We start from the raw sequence: 19024 nt of genomic DNA, 5'->3' as shown, positions 1-19024 counted from the left end.
ATTAACATATTTCCATACATATTTCCATACAAATACAAATATAAGATTTTTAGAAATTTCATGTAATGTCTGAAACATTTATATTAACATATTTCCATACATATTTCCATACAAATACAAATATAAGATTTTTAGAAATTTCATGTAATGTCTGAAACATTTATATTAACATATTTCCATACAAATAACCCAATGAAAGTTTAGTATTAGTTGTTTTGTTTGTTTTTTTATACTGCAGGTTCTTATTAGGCATCAGTTTTATACACATCAGTGTATACATGTCAATCCCAATCGCCCAATTCAGCACACCACCATCCCCACCTCACCACAGTTTTCCCCCCTTGGTGTCCATATGTCCATTCTCTACATCTGTGTCTCAACTTCTGCCCTGCAAACTGGCTCATCTGTACCATTTTTCTAGGTTCCACATACATGCATTAATATACGATATTTGTTATTCTCTTTCTGACTTACTTCACTCTGTATGACAGTCTCTAGATCCATCCACGTCTCAACAAATGACTCAATTTCGTTCCTTTTTATGGCTGAGTAATATTCCATTGTATATATGTACCACAACTTCTTTATCCATTCGTCTGTTGATGGGCATTTAGGTTGCTTCCATGACCTGGCTATTGTAAATAGTGCTGCAATGAACATTCGGGTGCATGTGTCTTTTTGAATTACGGTTTTCTCTGGGTATATGCCCAGTAGTGGGATTGCTGGGTCATATGGTAATTCTATTTTTAGTTTTTTAAGGAACCTCCATATTGTTCTCCATAGTGGCTGTATCAATTTACATTCCCACCAACAGTGCAAGAGGGTTCCCTTTTCTCCACACCCTCTCCAGCATTTGTTGTTTGTAGATTTTCTGATGATGCCCATTCTAACAGGAGTGAGGTGATACCTCATTGTAGTTTTGATTTGCATTTCTCTAATAATTAGTGATGTTGAGCATCTTTTCATGTGCTTCGTGGCCGTCTGTATGTCTTCTTTGGAGAAATGTCTATTTAGGTCTTCTGCCCATTTTTGGATTGGGGTGTTTGTTTCTTTGATATTGAGCTGAATGAGCTGTTTATATATTTTGGAGATTAATCCTTTGTCCGTTGATTCATTTGCAAATATTTTCTCCCATTCTGAGGGTTGTCTTTTCGTCTTGTTTATGGTTTCCTTTGCTGTGCAAAAGCTTTGAAGTTTCATTAGGTCCCATTTGTTTATTTTTGTTTTTATTTCCATTACTCTAGGAGGTGGATCAAAAAAGATCTTGCTGTGATTTATGTCAAAGAGTGTTCTTCCTATGTTTTCCTCTAAGAGTTTTATAGTGTCCAGTCTTATATTTAGGTCTCTAATCCATTTTGAGTTTATTTTTGTGTATGGTGTTAGGGAGTATTCTAATTTCATTCTTTTACATGTAGCTGTCCAGTTTTCCCAGCACCACTTATTGAAGAGACTGTCTTTTCTCCATTGTATATCTTTGCCTCCTTTGTCATAGATTAGTTGACCATAGGTGCGTGGGTTAATCTCTGGGCTTTCTATCTTATTCCATTGATCTACGTTTCTGTTTTTGTGCCAGTACCATATTGTCTTGATTACTGTAGCTTTGTAGTATAGTCTGAAGTCAGGGAGTCTGATTCCTCCAGCTCCATTTTTTTGCCTCAAGACTGCTTTGGCTATTCGGGGTCTTTTGTGTCTCCATACAAATTTTAAGATGATTTGTTCTAGTTCCGTAAAAAATGCCATTGGTAATTTGATAGGGATTGCATTGAATCTGTAGATTGCTTTGGGTAGTATACTCATTTTCACCATGTTGATTCTTCCAATCCAAGAACATGGTATATCTCTCCATCTGTTGGTATCATCTTTAATTTCTTTCATCAGTGTCTTATAGTTTTCTGCATACAGGTCTTTTGTCTCCCTAGGTAGGTTTATTCCTAGGTATTTTATTCTTTTTGTTGCAATGGTAAATGGGAGTGTTTCCATAATTTCTCTTTCAGATTTTTCATCATTAGTGTATAGGAATGCAAGAGATTTCTGTGCATTCATTTTGTAACCTGCAACTTTACCATATTCATTAATTAGCTCTAGCAGTTTTCTGGTGGCAGTTTTAGGATTCTCTATGTATAGTATCATGTCATCCGCAAACAGTGACAGTTTTACTTCTTCTTTTCCAATTTGTATTCCTTTTATTTCTTTTTCTTCTCTGATTGCCATGGCTAGGACTTCCAGAACTATGTTGAATAATAGTGGTGAGAGTGGACATCCTTGTCTCGTTCCTGATCTTAGAGGAAATGCTTTCAGTTTTTCACCATTGAGAATGATGTTTGCTGTGGGTTTGTCATATATGGCCTTTATTATGTTGAGGTAGGTTCCCTCTATGCCCACTTTCTGGAGAGTTTTTATCAGAAATGGGTGTTGAATTTTGTCAAAAGCTTTTTCTGCATCTATGAGATGATCATATGGTTTTTATTCTTCAATTTGTTAATATGGTGTATCACATTGATTGATTTGCGTATATTGAAGAATCCTTGCATCCCTGGGATAAATCCCACTTGATCGTGGTGTATGATCCTTTTAATGTGTTGTTGGATTCTGTTTGCTAGTATTTTGTTGAGGATTTTTGCATCTATATTCATCAGTGATATTGGTCTGTAATTTTCTTTTTTTGTAGTGTCTTTGTCTGGTTTTGGTATCAGGGTGATGGTGGCCTCATAGAATGAGTTTGGGAGAGTTCCTTCCTCTGCAATATTTTGGAAGAGTTTGAGAAGTATGGGTGTTAGCTCTTCTCTAAATGTTTGATAGAATTCACCTGTGAAGCCATCTGGTCCTGGACTTTTGTTTGTTGGAAGATTTTTAATCACAGTTTCAATTTCATTACTTGTGATTGGTCTGTTCATATTTTCTGTTTCTTCCTGATTCAGTCTTGGAAGGTTATACCTTTCTAAGAATTTGTCCATTTCTTCCAGGTTGTCCATTTTATTGGCATAAAGTTGCTTGTAGTAGTCTCTTAGGATGTTTTGTATTTCTGCGGTGTCTGTTGTAACTTCTCCTTTTTCATTTCTGATTTTATTGATTTGAGTCCTCTCCCTCTTTTTCTTGATGAGTCTGGCTAATGGCTTATCAATTTTGTTTATCTTCTCAAAGAACCAACTTTTAGTTTTATTGATCTTTGCTATTGTTTTCTTTGTTTCTATTTCATTTATTTCTGCTCTGATCTTTATGATTTCTTTCCTTCTGCTAACTTTGGGTTTTGTTTGTCCTTCTTTCTCTAGTTTCTTTAGGTGTAAGGTTAGATTGTTTACTTGAGATTTTTCTTGTTTCTTTAGGTAGGCTTGTATAGCTATAAACTTCCCTCTTAGAACCGCTTTTGCTGCATCCCTTAGGTTTTGGGTCGTCATGTTTTCATTGTCATTTGTCTCTAGGTATTTTTTTATTTCCTGTTTGATTTCTTCAGTGATCTCTTGGTTATTTAGTAATGTATTGTTTAGCCTCCATGTGTTTGTCTTTTTTACGTTTTTTTCCCTGTAATTCATTTCTAATCTCATAGCGTTGTGGTCAGAAAAGATGCTTGATATGATTTCAATTTTCTTAAATTTACTGAGGCTTGATTTGTGACCCAAGATGTGATCTATCCTGGAGAATGTTCCGTGCGCACTTGAGAAGAACGTGTAATCTGCCGTTTTTGGATGGAATGTCCTATATATATCAATTAAATCTATCTGGTCTATTGTGTCATTTAAAGCTTCTGTTTCCTTATTTATTTTCATTTTGGATGATCTGTCCATTGGTGTAAGTGAGGTGTTAAAGTCCCCCACTATTATTGTGTTACTGTCGATTTCCTCTTTTATAGCTGTTGGCAGTTGCCTTATGTATTGAGGTGCTCCTATGTTGGGTACATATATATTTATAATTGTTATATCTTCTTCTTGGATTGATCCCTGGATCATTATGTAGTGTCCTTCCTTGTCTCTTGTAACATTCTTTATTTTAAAGTCTATTTTATCTGATATGAGTATAGCTACTCCAGCTTTCTTTTGATTTCCATTTGCATGGAATATCTTTTTCCATCCCCTCACTTTCAGTCTGTATGTGTCCCTAGGTCTGAAGTGGGTCTCTTGTAGACAGCATATATATGGGTCTTGTTTTTGTATCCATTCAGCCAGTCTATGTCTTTTGGTTGGGGCATTTAATCCATTCACGTTTAAGGTAATTATCGATATGTATGTTCCTATGACCATTTTCTTAATTGTTTTGGGTTTGTTTTTGTAGGTCCTTTTCTTCTCTTGTGTTTCCCACTTAGAGAAGTTCCTTTAGCATTTGTTGTAGCGCTGGTTTGGTGGTGCTGAATTCTCTTAGCTTTTGCTTGTCTGTAAAGGTTTTGATTTCTCCATCAAATCTAAATGAGATCCTTGCTGGGTAGAGTAATCTTGGTTGTAGGTTCTTCCCTTTCATCACTTTAAGTATATCATGCCACTCCCTTCTGGCTTGCAGAGTTTCTGCTGAGAAATCAGCTGTTAACCTTATGGGAGTTCCCTTGTATGTTATTTGTCGTTTTTCCCTTGCTGCTTTCAGTAATTTTTCTTTGTCTTTAATTTTTGCCACTTTGATTACTATGTGTCTCGGCGTGTTTCTCCTTGGGTTTATTCTGTATGGGACTCTCTGTGCTTCCTGGACTTGGGTGGCTATTTCCTTTCCCATGTTAGGGAAGTTTTCGACTATAATCTCTTCAAATATTTTCTCTGGTCCTTTCTCTCTCTCTTCTCCTTCTGGGACCCCTATAATGCGAATGTTGTTGCGTTTAATGTTGTCCCAGAGGTCTCTTAGGCTGTCTTCATTTCTTTTCATTCTTTTTTCTTTAGTCTCTTCCGCAGCAGTGAATTCCACCATTCTGTCTTCCAGGTCACTTATCCGTTCTTCTGCCTCAGTTATTCTGCTATTGATTCCTTCTAGTGTAGTTTTCATTTCAGTTATTGTATTGGTCATCTCTGTTTGTTTGTTCTTTAATTCTTCTAGGTCTTTGTTAATCATTTCTTGCATCTTCTCAATCTTTGCCTCCATTCTTATTCCGAGGTCCTGGATCATCTTCATTATCATTATTCTGAATTCTTTTTCTGGAAGGTTGCCTATCTCCACTTCATTTAGTTGTTTTTCTGGGGTTTTTTCTTGTTCCTTCATCTGGTACACAGCCCTCTGCCTTTTCATCTTCTCTGTCTTTCTGTAACTGTGGTTTTTGGTCCACAGGCTGCAGGATTGTAGTTTTTCTTGCTTCTGTTGTCTGCCCTCTGGTGGTTGAGGCTATCTAAGAGGCTTGATGGGAGGCTCTGGTGGTGGGTAGAGCTGACTGTTGCTGTGGTGGTCAGAGCTCAGTAAAACCTTAATCCACTGGACTGTTGATGGGTGGGGCTGGGTTCCCTCCCTGTTGCGTTGTTTTGCCTGAGGCAACCTGACACTGGAGCCTACCCGTGCTCTTTGGTGGAGTTAATGGCAGACTCTGGGAGGGCTCACGCCAAGGAAAACTTCCCAGGACCTCTGCTGCCAGTGTCCTTATCCCCACGGTGAAACAGAGACACCACTTGCCTCTGCAGGACACCCCCCAACACCAGCAGGTACGTCTGGTTCAGTCTCCCCCAGGGTCACTGCTCCTTCCCCTGGGTCCCGATGCACACATTACTTTGTGTGTGCCCTCCAAGAGTGGGGTCTCTGTTTCCCCCAGTCCTGTCACAGTCCTGCAATCAATTCCCACTAGACTTCAAAGTCTGATTCTCTAGGAATTCCTCCTCCCGTTGCCAGACCCCCAGGTTGGGAAGCCTGACGTGGGGCTCAAAACCTTCACTCCAGTGGGTGGACTTCTGTGGTATAAGTGTTCTCCAGTCTGTGAGTCACCCACCCAGCAGTTATGGGATTTGATTTTACTCTGATTGCGCCCCTCCTACCGTCTCACTGTGGCTTCTCCTCTGTCCTTGGACGTGGGGTATCCTCCTTGGTGAAGTCCAGGGTCTTCCTGTCAATGATTGTCCAGCAGCCAGTTGTGATTCTGGTGCTCTCGCAAGAGGGAGTCAGGAAACTTTCCTCTTTCACAGCTCTCTCCCAGGGATGCAGGTCCATCCCAATTGCTTTCTCACTTTTTTTTTTGTTGTTGTACTACCTGGTTTCATGGGGATTTTCTTGCCCTTTCAGCTGTCTGAGGTTTTCTGCCCACATTCAGTAGGCATTCTGTGAGAATCGTTCCACATGTAGATGTATTTTTGAAGTACTTGTGGGAGAAGGTGAACTTCATGTCCTACTACTCCACCATCTTGATACTCAATTCCTATCTTTTCTAATTAGTGTTTCCATTTTTTGGACATATACTGAGGAGTGGAATTTCTGGGTCATATGGTAGTTCTATTTTTTAGTTTTTTTTTGTGGAAACTTTCATAATGCATTCCACAGTGGCTGCACCAATTACATTCCCACCAATTTACATTCCTACCATTCCCACTAGAATTCCATTTTCTCATATCCTCACCAACATTAATTATTTGTGTTCTTTTTGGTGTGAGATGATATTTCATGGATTTAATTTGCATTGCTCTGATGATTAACTATGTTGAGGATCTTTGCATGTGCCTGTTGGCAATCTGCATGTCTTCTTTGGAAAAATATCTATTTATATTTTCTGCCCATTTTAAAATTAGGTTGTGTAGGGGTTTTTTTGATGTTGAGTGTATGATCTGTTTATATATTTTGGATATTAATTCCTTACTGGTCATATCATTTGCAAATATTTTCTCCTAATCAGTAGGTTTTCCTTTTGTTTTGTCAGTGATTTCCTTTGCTGTGCAAAAGGTCCTGTTTGGGATTAACATATACACACTACTATATATGAAATATATAACAAACAAGGGCCTACTGTATAGCACAGGGTGCTATACTCAATATCTTGAAATAGCCTATAATGGAAAAATAATCTGAAAGAGAATAGTTATATATATATAGATAGATTTATCTACCTATCTCTATATATATAACTGAATTTCTTTGCTGTACACCTGAAACTAACACAACATCGTAAATCAACTATACTTCAATTTTAAAAAGTTTAATTAGGTCCCATTTGTTTATTTTTGCTTTTATTCCCTTTGCTTTAGGAGACAGATCCAAAAAATTATTGCTATGATTTACGTCAAAGACTGTTCCACCTATGTTTTTCTCCAGAAGTTTTATGATGTCCTGTCTTATATTTAGGTTTTCTATATGATGTTAGAGAAACTTCAAATTTTATTCTTTTACATGTAGTTGTCCAGTATTCCCAGCACTAGTTATTGAAGAGACTGCCTTTTCTCCATTTTATATTCTTGCTTCCTTTGTTGTAGATTAATTGACCGTAAATGTGTGGGTGTATTTCTGGGCTCTCTTTTCTGTTCCATTGACCTATATGTTTGGTTTTGTGCCAGTACCATACAGTTTGATTACTCTAGCTTTGTAATGTAGTCTGAAGTCAGGGAGCATGATTCCTCCAGTTCTGTTCTTATTTCTCAAGATCACTTTGGCTCTTTGGGGTCTTCTGTGTTTCCATACAAATTTTAAAATTATTTGTTGTAGTTCTGTGAAAAATGTAATTGGTATTTTGATAGGGATTACATTGAATCTGTAGATTACCTTGGGTAGTATGGTCATTTTAAAAATGATAATTCTTCCAATCCATGAACATAGTATATCTTTCCATCTGTTTCTGTTATATTCAATTTCTTTCATCAGTGTTATATAGATTTCCGACTACAGGTCTTTTACCTCCTTTAGTAGGTTTATTCCTAGGTTTTTTATTCTTTCTGATGCAATTGTAATTGGGATTGTTTCCTTAATTTCTCTTTCTGATAGTTCATTGTTACTGTATAGAAATGCAACACATTTGTGTATTAATGTTCTGTTCTGCAACTTTACCTAATTTATTGATTAGCTCTAGTAGTTTTTTGGTGGCATTCTTAGGATTTTCTATTTATAGTATAATGTCATCTGCAAACACTGTCAGTTTTATTCTTCCTTTCCAATTTAGATTCCTTTTATTTCTTTTTCTTGTTGGATTGCTGTCACTAGGATTTCTGATTCTATGTTAAATAATAGCAGCGTGAGTAGGCATCCTGTCTTTTTCCTAATCTTAGAGGAAATGCTTTCAGCTTTTCACCATTGAGTATAATGTTAGCTGTGGGCTTGTCATATGTGACTTTTATTATGTTAAGGTATGTTTCTGCTGTGCCCACTCTCTGGAGAGTTTTTTATCATAAAAGGTTGTTGAATTTTGTCAAAAGCTTTTTCTGCATGTATTGAGATGATCACATGGTTTTTAATATTTAATTTGTTAATGTGGTGTATCACACTGATTGATCTGTGGATATTGAAAAATTCTTGCATCCCTAGGATAAATCCCACTTGATCATGGTGTATGATCCTTTTGATGTATTACTGAATTCAGTTTGCTACTGTTTTGTTGAGGATTTCTACATCTATATTCATCAGTGATTTTGGCCTGTAATTTTTTTTCTGGAGTGTCTGTGTGTGGCCTGGGTATTAGGGTGATGCTGACCTCACAGAATGTGTTTGGAAGTGTTCCTTCCTCTGTAAATTTTTGGAATAGTTTGAGAAGAGTAGCTGTTAACTTTTCTCTAAATATTTATTAGAATTCACCTGTGAAGCCATCTGATCCTGGACTTTTGTTTGTTGGGAGTTGTTTTTTTGTTGTTGTTGTTATTAATTTATATATATTTTATTACTGTTTCATTTTCATTACTGGTAATTGGTCTATTCATATTTTCTATTTCTTCCTCGTTCAGTATTGGGAGGTTGTACATGTCTAGGAATTTGTCCATTTCTTCTAGGTTGTCAATTTATTTGGTGTATAATTGCTCTTAATAGATTTTTCTGATTCTTTGTATTTCTGTGCTGGTTGTAACTTCTCCTTTTTCATTTCTGATTATATTGATTTGGGCCCTCTCTCTCCTTTTTCTTTCTTTCTTTCTTTTTTTTTTTTTTAAAGTCTGGGTAAAGGTTTATCAATTTTGTTTATCTTTTCAAAGAACCAGCTCTTAATTTCATTGAGCTTTTCTTTTTTTTAATTTCTCTTTTTCTTTTGTAAATTTCATTTAAGTTTGCCCTGATCTTTATGATTCCTTTCCTTCTAGTAACTTTGAGTTTTGTTTGTTCTTCTTTTTCTAGCTCCTTTAGGTATAAGTTTAGGGTGTTTATTTGAGATTTTTCTTGTTTCCTGAAGTAAGCTGGTATTGCTATAAACTTCCCTCTTAAAACTGCTTTTACTGCATCCCGTATATTTTGGATCATTGTGTTTTCATTTGTCTCCAGGTACATTTTGATTTCCTTTTTGATTCTTTTCAGTGATCCATTGGTTGTTTAGTAGCACATTGTTTAGCTTCCCTGTGTTTGTGTGTTTTGCAGTTTTTCTTCTTGTAGTTGATTTCTGCTCTCACAGTGTTATAATTGAAAAAGATGCTTGATTTTATTTCAGTCTTCTTAAATTTACTGAGACTTGTTTTGTGGCCTAGCATGTGATCTATCATGGAAATGTCCTATGTGCACTTGAAAAGATTGTGTATTTTTGCTGCTTTCAGATGGAATGTTCTATGTGTGTGTGTGTGTGTGTATATATATATATATATAAAATGCATCTTGTATAATGTGTCATATAATGCCAGTGTTTCCATATTGATTTTCTGTATGGATGATCTGTCCATTGATGTAAGTGGGTGTTAAAGACCCCTAGTATTATTGTGTTACTGTTGATTTCTACCTTTATGTCTGTTAATATTTGCTTTATGTATTTATGTGCTCCATGTTGAGTGCATATATATTTACAATTGTTATATCTTCTTCTTGGATTGATCCTTTACGTTATGTAATGTCTTTCTTTGTCTCTTATAACAGTCTTTATTTTAAAGTCTAATGTAAGTATTGCTACCCCAGCTTTCTTTAGGTTTCCATATTCATGGAATAGCTTTTCCATTCCCTCACTTTCAGTCTGTGTGTGTCTTTAGATCTGAAGTGAATTTCTTGTAGGCAGCATATATATATACAGGCCTTGGTTTTTATCCATTCAGCCACTCTGTGTCTTTTGATTGGAGCTTTTAGTCCATTTACATTTAAAATAATTTAAAATACATTTAAAATAATTATTGATATGTGTATTTTTATAGCCATTTTGTTAACTATTTTTGGGTTGTTTTGTTGTAGGTGCTTTTTGTTCCTTTCTTCTTCTTTTATTCTATTCTCTTGAGGTTTGATGACTACCTTTGGTGTTATGTTTGGATTCCTTTTTCTTTTTTTGTGTGTGTATCTATTATAGATTTTTGGTTTGTGGTTACCATGAGGTTTAGCAATCTATATATACACGATTGTTTTAAGTTGCTGATCTCTTAATTTCAAATGCATTTTAAAAACCCTGCATTTGTACTCTCTTCCCTCATGATTACTCTTTTTGATATATTTTACGTCTAATTGTTTTGTGTATCCCTTACCTGCTTATTGTGGACATATATGATTTTACTGCTTTTGTCAACCTTCCTACTACCTTTGTGCATGGATGATTTTCTACCTTTACTGTAAGTTTGCCTTTACTGATAAGCTTTTAGTTTTTGTGATTGTCATGTTTCTTGTTGTGTCTTTTTCTGTTTTACTTAGTGAAGTTCCTTTAACGTTTCTTGTAAAGCTTGTTTGGTGGTATTGAACCCTTGTAGCTTTTGCTTCTCTGTGAAGCTTTTGATCTCTCCATCAAATCTGAATAAGAGCCTTGCTGGGTGGAGTATTCTTGGTTGTAGGTTTTTCCCTTTCTCACTTTGAATACATTGTGCCATTCCCTTCTGGCCTACAGAGTTTCTGCTGAAAAGTCAGCTGATAGCCTTAAGGGAGTTACCTTGTACGTTATGTGTTGGTTTTACCTTGCTGCTTTAAATATGCTGTCTTTATCCTTAATTTTTGCCATTTTAGTTACAATGTGTTTTGATCTGTCTTCTTTGGGTTAATTCTGTGTGACACTCTCTGTGCCTCCTGAACTTGGGTGTCTGCTTCCTTTCCCAGGTTAGGGATGTTTTTAGCTATTCTAGCTCTAATTATGTTCTTAGCCCCTTTACCTGTCTCTTCTCCTTCTGGGACCCCTATAATGAAAATATTAGTGGACCTGATGTTTTCCCAGTGGTCTCCTATACAGTTCTCATTTCTTTTCATTCTTTCTTTCCTTTATTAGTTCAGCATCAGTGATTTCCATGACTCTGTCTTCCAGCTCGCTGATCCATTCCTCTGGATTACTTAGTCTATCATTGATTCCTTCTAGTGTATTTTTCATTTTAGTTATTTTAGTCTTCTTGTTTGGTTATTCTTTATATTTTCTAACTCTGTTAAAAACTTTTAACTTCTTGCTCTGTGCATACATTCTTCTCCCTTGTTCTTTGATCATCTTTACAATCACTACCCTGAACTCTTTCTCAGGTACATTGTCTGTATCCACTTCACTTAGTTCTTCTGGAGTTTTATCTTGTTCCTTCCTTTGGAATATGTTCCTCTATCATTTCATTTTGCCTAACTTGCTGTTTTTATTTTTATGTATCTGGTAGGTTGGTTACGTTTCCTGACCTTGGAGAATGACATTTTAAAGGAGAAGTCCTATGCATGCCAGCAGTGCAATTCTCTCTCTTCGCCAGAGCTATATGCTCTAGGGTTTCCCCCCATGAGGGTTGTATGGATCTTTGTATTGTGGCAGGCTGACTAGCCTAGAGCAGTTCCTATCTTTTGTTGGGATCATTGTCCTTCAAGCTACTTTATTATACCATGACTTCATTTATTCAACATATCCTTCAGTAGTGACTATAGGCTATGTTGTAGGCACTGTTCTAGATACTGGGAATATAGTGGTGAACCTAAGATTCTGCACTGGCTGAGTTACATTCTGGTGTAACTAATTAGACCATTAACACATATACTAATAAATATGTAAATTGTCAGGTGTTGAGTCCTATGATGTAAAAAAAAATAAGATAAAGGGGATAGAAGGTGATGATGTCATTTTATATGAGATATTCAGAGGAAGTCTGTGGTAAGGAGACATTTGATGATGCTTTAGATATGGTATATTTGAGATGACAGTTGGACACTCAAGTGGAGATGTAAATTACTCAGTCTTGAACTCAGTGAGTAGGTACAGACTGTAGTTAAACAGATGGGATAGCTGGAAGATGTACTGTATTTAAAGCTATGAGATTGGATGAGTATCCAGTAGAGGATCAGAGAAGACTGACTAGTGAAGGAGGAAAACTACAAGATAATGGTGTCCTAGAGACCAATCCTAGAATGTATTGCACAAAGGAGGGGAGACAAACTGCATAAAGTGCTACAGATAGTGATGGGTCAAGTATGATGATTCAAAACTGACCATTTAGATTGGCAATGAGGTTGTTCTGAATTTGAGAGGAGTAGTTATGGTAGAATAATGGGAAACTAAATGTTGAATGAAGAGGGTTCAAAGAAAGAATGGGAGGGAAAAAATAGAAGGCAGGAAGTGAGACAAATTTTACCAAGAGATTTGCTACAAACAGAAGTCAAATGAAGCATTAGCTGGAGGGGAAGATGAGATTCCCTCCAATGAGATATGTCACTTTTATCTGAGCAATATCAGTGTTGATCCGATCTCAGGATCATGGTTTGGCTTATCTGGGTTGATTGAAATGACTTTTTGTGTCTCCCTAGTTTAGTGAATGCTCAGTTATTTAACTGAAGACCTCTCTGTGTTGTTCTTTGAAAGGATTAACAATATTTTCTATCAATCCAGTTTTGTGAAACATCAGCATCTTCACTCTTCTGGAATAGTGGTTCTTCATGTCATAGAACTTGGATCTTTACAAGCAGCCCCAAACTATAATTTTGCTGGGCAACAATTTTGAATTGTTTGTGCTGTATTATTTCAGTATTCAAGTTATTTAGCTAGCTGACTTCTAAGTAGTTACATCTCAAAATGCTTTCTTATCCTTCATTAATCATTATGATAGGTGTAACTCTGATGTAGTATTACAAAGTTATTCTGAGATGTGGAATAACAAGAGTGCAAGAACTAGTGCTTGAAAATACCAGGGGGCATTCTGCTCATCTGACACCTATATTAACGGATTAATATAAAAGTGTAGTAGGGCTACCATTAACAAAATTCCAGACTGGGTGGCAGAAATAATAGGAATTTATTTTCTCTCAATTTTTTTTGGAGGCTAGAAGACTGAGATCAAGATGTTGGCAGATTTGGCTTTTCTCCTTGGCTTGCAGATGGCCGCCTTCTTGCAGTGTCCTCACACGTTTTTTCCCCTGTGTGTTGTGTGTCCAAATTTCCTCTTCTTATAAGGACACCAGTCAGATTTATGAGAGCCCACCCCAAAAACCTCATTTTGACTTAATCACCTCTTTAAAGGCTCTATTTCCAAATACTCCAAATTTTGGGGTACTAGGGGTTAGGGCTTCAGCTTATGGGTTTTGGGGAAACACAATTCATCCTACCACCTGTGGTAACCTGTTCTATTAGTGTATAACATATTTTTAAAGGGATGAGAAAAAAAATAAGCAATTTGAAAAACATTAGTAAGAAGTATCAACTTATGAGAGCTAGAAAATGAGAGCTAGAAAAACTAATAAATTAATAAATAACATTTACTACACCTATACTATGGGTCAGGTATGTGATATACACACACATATAAAAATATGTATACAGTCATCTCTCAGTATCTGCAGGAGATTGGTTCCAGGACCTGCTACAGATACCAAAATCTGAGGATGCTCAAGTCCCATAGTCAGCTCTTCATACTCATGGGTTTCATATCTGTAGATTCAGCCAACCATGAATAGCGTATTAAGTTTGCAGTCACAGTTGCCTGAATCTGTGAATGTGGAATGTGTGGATACTGAAGGCCAACTGAATACTTATTGAAAAAAATCCACAGATAAGTGGACCTGTGCAGTTCTTTCCCTTGAACAATCTGGGGGTTAAGGGTGCTGACCTCTGCCCAGTTGAAAATCCTCATATAACTTAGAGTTGGTTCTCCCTATCTGTGGAATCAACCAACCGTAGATCGTGTAGTACTGTAGTATTTACTGTTGAAAAAAATCCATGTATAAGTGAACTGGCACAGTTCAAACTTGTGTTGTTCAAGGGCCAACTGTATATGAGTCATACTACAACATCAGTGTTATTCCCACTTCTTGGATGAGGACATTTAGATTCTGAACTTTAATAATTCACAAAAAGTCTTAAATCTGTACAGGTATCTCAATTTTAAAAAATGTTACATTCAACATATAGTAGCCATGGCAGAGAAGATAAGGACATACAAAATAATTTAAAACATTTAACAAAAAATTGTTAAAAATAATAACTATAAAATGTAAAGCAGATAAACTTTGGTCATCTACAAGATTCATTTCTGTGATGTCTATTTCCAAATGATTAGAAATAAATGTGATGATTGTACACATGATAGGCTATCCACATTGTTGGTAATATGAAAGTCTTGGTGCAAATTTTGATGAGATAGTGAAAGTTTACATCTTCTTCTCCCCAGAGTGATTATCAAAAGTTTGAGAAAATGTGCAAATATCTGGATACTACCATCTATCCAAATAAATTTGGTGCATTTTCAAAAATATTTCCTTTTACAATATAGTTTGTTTATTTTAGGATTAAAAATTATCAAATGTAAATGCAAATTAGCAGCTAATATAGTTATGTGCACATCATATTTTTGCTTCAATTACTTTTGCTTAGTTTTATTAACTTTAGGGCTCTAGAAATGAGAGTATCATCAATCTGTTTGTGTTATGTCTGCATATATTCATCATTTAAAAAGAACAATATTCATACTGACATGTTTGAAAAAATGACAGCTAGTTTGAAGTGTATATTAAATTCAGATTTTTTTAAAAAGGCAAAAAGGAAAGGCAATCTATTTGATTTATTTCTCTATTTTGAAAAGTTGAAAGTGGTTATTTTGAAAATCAGTCACACTCAAGTGGACTTGTAAAACAATTTTAATTTTTACTCAAAATATATGGGAGGTCATCATTAGTCCTTATCTTACACTTGAAAAATGGAGACAATTGTACAGGAAGGGAAGGGAAACAGAAGTTATTAGATTTTAAGCTCAAGTTTCAAAAGTATTCAAATAAGGCAGGTTAAAAAAAAAGATACTTTCCCATTGTCCAACATAATTTTCATGTCTCCTTATTTCATAAAACATAAATATCATTTACCAGAAATAATAGTTTATTTTAGATTTTTTCCTAAATACCTTGATTTCTTGCTTTTTAAAGGAAGGCTCCCCAGTAGTGCCACCTATAAACTGACCAGCAGTTTCTCTCTTTAAAAAAATTCCAATCTATGTGGATTTAAAGAATAAATATCACACTCCCATGGTAAACTATTTTATCACCACCAGATATAAGTGATCAGTATTTTGCAATGAAGAAATTCATAGCGTTAAACAGTGTTATACTGCACTATGATTGGACTGACTGAAGTATGGGCCTCTGTATACAAATTCTGATAAGACACCTGAAAAACAGGGGGAAAAGGAAATGGAAACATACACTGCATTGAAGAGACTGTGTGCACACGACCTCGCATGGATGCCACTTGCACTGTGTGCAAGGGGAATAAAGCTAGGAATAAAGCTTGGCTACCTAAAATAATTTTGATCAAAACTCACCAGACCTAATAAAATTCTAAAGAAACTGACAAAAAGTGCCACCCCTAATGTCACCTATAACTAGATGGTATTGTCTGTCTGAGGAAAATAACCAACTCAGTAGGTGCTCTTTATGTGGAAACAAAAATAGAGGGCTTTGTCATTATTCGTCAGGCACAGGGAAGAGACTGCTGCTTTATTAAAAAAAAAAGAAAAAAAAAGACAAGGTTAAAAGTGAACTGGTAGCCCCCACAAGTATAGTATCAATAGTTAATCTAACTCCTACCCCCAGATGGCCATATGTTGTACACTTCCAGTAAACTCTGACTCAGTCTTAATAAGAAATGAACATACAAAGAAAAACAATAACAAAAAACCAACAATAAAACCCTGTGATGATGAATGTTGCTCATACCAAAATGATAGTAAGGAACTCTAAATTAAAAAAAAAAAATTGCTTGCATACAGCAACAGTGCAAGTGTCATCCATGCCAGGTCCTGTGCACACAATCTCTTCAATGCAGTGTAAGTTTCCTCTCAGCAGCCACCTGCAAAGAACTGAAGTGTAGTGAATGGATTAGCACTGCAGCTGATTCACTGACACTGTAAGGAAGAGTGGCCAGTGCCATTATTCATGTTTAGTGGCTGAATACTAATCTTGGGAAATACTTAGTCACTAGACTTTTTTCTTAACAAGCAGTTTGTCATGAACAAGGTCTGGTCAACAACAGTGAACTAGAATGAATCTCAACCTGACCTCCTTGACTTTTAGGACATTTTCAACTCTTTGCCTCTTTTTAAAGTGTGCTTTGATAGGCAGCCACTAAAATAAATCCTCCCCCTTTGCAACTTACTTCCTTTTCTTCTCCTAAGGTGGACCCTATGTAAACCTAAAAACATATGGTAACTTTATATACAAGGTTTCTCAAAGTGCAAAATGTGTTACATATAGTTTCATAGGCTTCATTTATACAGAGCATTCTATACAATACAGTACAGTTTGTGATTTCTGTTCATAAATTTACACCACTTAGATAACTACAGTTGACCCTTGAACAATGTGGGTTTGAACCGCATGGGTCCACTTATACATGGACATCTTTTGACAGTGACTCCTACAGCACTACATGATCCACAATTAGTTCAGTCCACAAATGCAGGGGAATTTCGTATACAGGGGAGGGGGTTGACTATAAATTATGCATGGATTAACACACCAACCCTTGCCCCATGTTGTTCAAGGGTCAACTGTACTTCAAAAGGTTGGCCACTCAGTAACCCAATGCCTTCCTACACAAGGTTAATATAGCTGAACTGTACAGGCTTTGTTCAGAACAAAACACAGTGAATCTTACACTTATATATACATACATAGTTTAAAATGCTCTTTAAATGGTTAAGGATAGCTAGACAAATCTCACCAACCATGAAATATATTTTGGTTTCTGGTTTGCACACATACATTGTATACAATATTTAAAAAAATAATTTGCAAGACAAGTCATTTTATTTATTTTTGCACCATCTGCTCAGCTTGTAACTCTTTTGAAAGGGTTCTTGACCGCTGTAGAACCACACTAAGCTCTTCGATGACCTTTGGTGGTAACTTATTATTAGAGTCCAAAGTAGCTTTGCCATTCCTGTCCTCAGTCTTCCTCAATGTCTTTAGGCCTTTCTGGCCTTTCTGTTGCCCTTGAAGGACCTCAGCCTCTGTGTCCTCCAGACAGTTGAAACTCCAATGTTTTCTGGTTCGATTTCGAACTTTCTCATCCTTGTGCTCCAGGCACTGGGACACGATGGAGGCTCTCTCCTTTAAGGTGCCATCCCCAGGCTCTTGGTCACGCTTTGCACTGAGCCGTAGCCTTTCAAGTTCTGCTTTTGCACTCTAAAAATAAAACAAAACATCTCACAGGGAAGCAAGATCTGGCACACTTTGTTTAAAGAATACTCTGCACATAAAAGTTGATGCTTCTTGTATTAGAATTTATTTCTATGATTTAGGTTCTAACTAACTTGACTTTGGCACAAGCAGCATGTCTGAATTTATAGACTGATCTCAGAGCTACAAAATCAACTGAAATGGAGATCACGGAAATTCATTTTAACAAGCATTTAACATACTACTTCAAAGATGTCTTTCAAGTTAGTTATTCAAATTGACTCTCATTTCAAACTTGCCTCTTCCAATTCACTGCTGCTTAGATGTGTCGCATATTCATGCATCTGTAATTCCTACAGTGTTATACCCAAAGGACAGAGGAAAAAGGGAGTCTCCGTGGCCATGAGTCCAGGAAAGGCTCTGTACTACAGACCCCTCTTTGAGATTCACAATACATATTAGCATATTAAAGAAGCTAAGAAATATTACAGCAGAAAAATCTGTTTGACTTTTTCTATTTTCTCGTCCCCAAATATTTGACTAGTGAAATCTTTTCCCCACATAATGCCCTATTAGAATGCCACAGAAATATATACCCATAGATATACTTCTGAATATACTGAAAGGTATATATAGTCATGTAGTAAAACCCACTTTTGTATCAATGGATTAAAGTACACATTCATTCAGTGAACTTGAAGTGCCTACAGGTACCAGAATTCCATTGAGACACAACTTGCATTGGGACAGAGGTGCACTTTCTTAACTAGCATCCAAGGTGTCTTGTGACTGGGCAAGTACTGGCATCCAGAACTCTCATGAGATTCTCAAAGGTGACTACAACCTCATCAAATGTAAGATGAAAGAATGAACAACAGAGAAGCAAACATCTAGTGGATACGGAGCCACAGCAAAAGCTACCCAAAAAGCTGGGTCAGGGGAGGTGGGGGCAGGAAGGCATAGTCATTTTTCTTTTCACAAACAAGAATTGAAGGAACTTCTTCAATATTTCCCTAGTAAAAATTGCAAAGCACAGAACGGAGAAATCCAAAGAAAATTTTTTTATTATATTACAAATGTTTGAGAGAGAGAAGATGAAATGAAAGGGGTAGTATAATATTAAGAATGGGACTATTTTGCAGATGGCAGAGTAGTAGGATGTGAGCTCACCCCTTCTTAGGAAGACACCAAAATCACAACTAACTGCTGAACAACCATCAACCAAAAAAAAAAAAAAAAAAAAAAAGCCAGAACCTACCAAAAAAGATACCCTACATCCAAAGACAAAGAAGAAGCCACAATGAGATGGCAGGAGGGGCACAAGTGTGATAAAATCAAATCCCATATCTGCCAGGTGGGTGACCCACAAAACTGGAAAATAATTATACTACAGAAGTTCTCCCACAGGAGTGGAAGTCCTGAGCCCCACATGAGGCTTCCCAGC

General features: G+C 36.3%; 1 protein-coding gene across 10 annotated transcripts in view; it reads right to left on the bottom strand.

The window, feature by feature from the left end:
• Positions 1–14747: 14747 nt before the first annotated feature.
• ARAP2 (ArfGAP with RhoGAP domain, ankyrin repeat and PH domain 2) overlaps positions 14748–19024 on the bottom strand; it is a 211959-nt gene continuing 207682 nt past the window's right edge. For 7 of the 10 annotated variants that reach the window (XM_057547413.1, XM_028165607.2, XM_028165610.2 and 4 more), the window contains one exon: positions 14748–17586. In XM_057547413.1, the coding sequence (XP_057403396.1) occupies positions 17212–17586 (375 nt within the window). In that variant the 3' untranslated portion in view covers positions 14748–17211. The remainder of the gene's footprint in view (positions 17587–19024) is intronic. The other 3 variants (XM_028165612.2, XM_028165613.2, XM_057547415.1) reach the window with 2 other exon arrangements.

The sequence above is a fragment of the Balaenoptera acutorostrata genome, chromosome 5 (genome assembly GCF_949987535.1).
Source record: "Balaenoptera acutorostrata chromosome 5, mBalAcu1.1, whole genome shotgun sequence".
Lineage (NCBI taxonomy): Eukaryota > Metazoa > Chordata > Mammalia > Artiodactyla > Balaenopteridae > Balaenoptera > Balaenoptera acutorostrata.
This window is presented reverse-complemented; position numbering and strand designations above follow the sequence as displayed.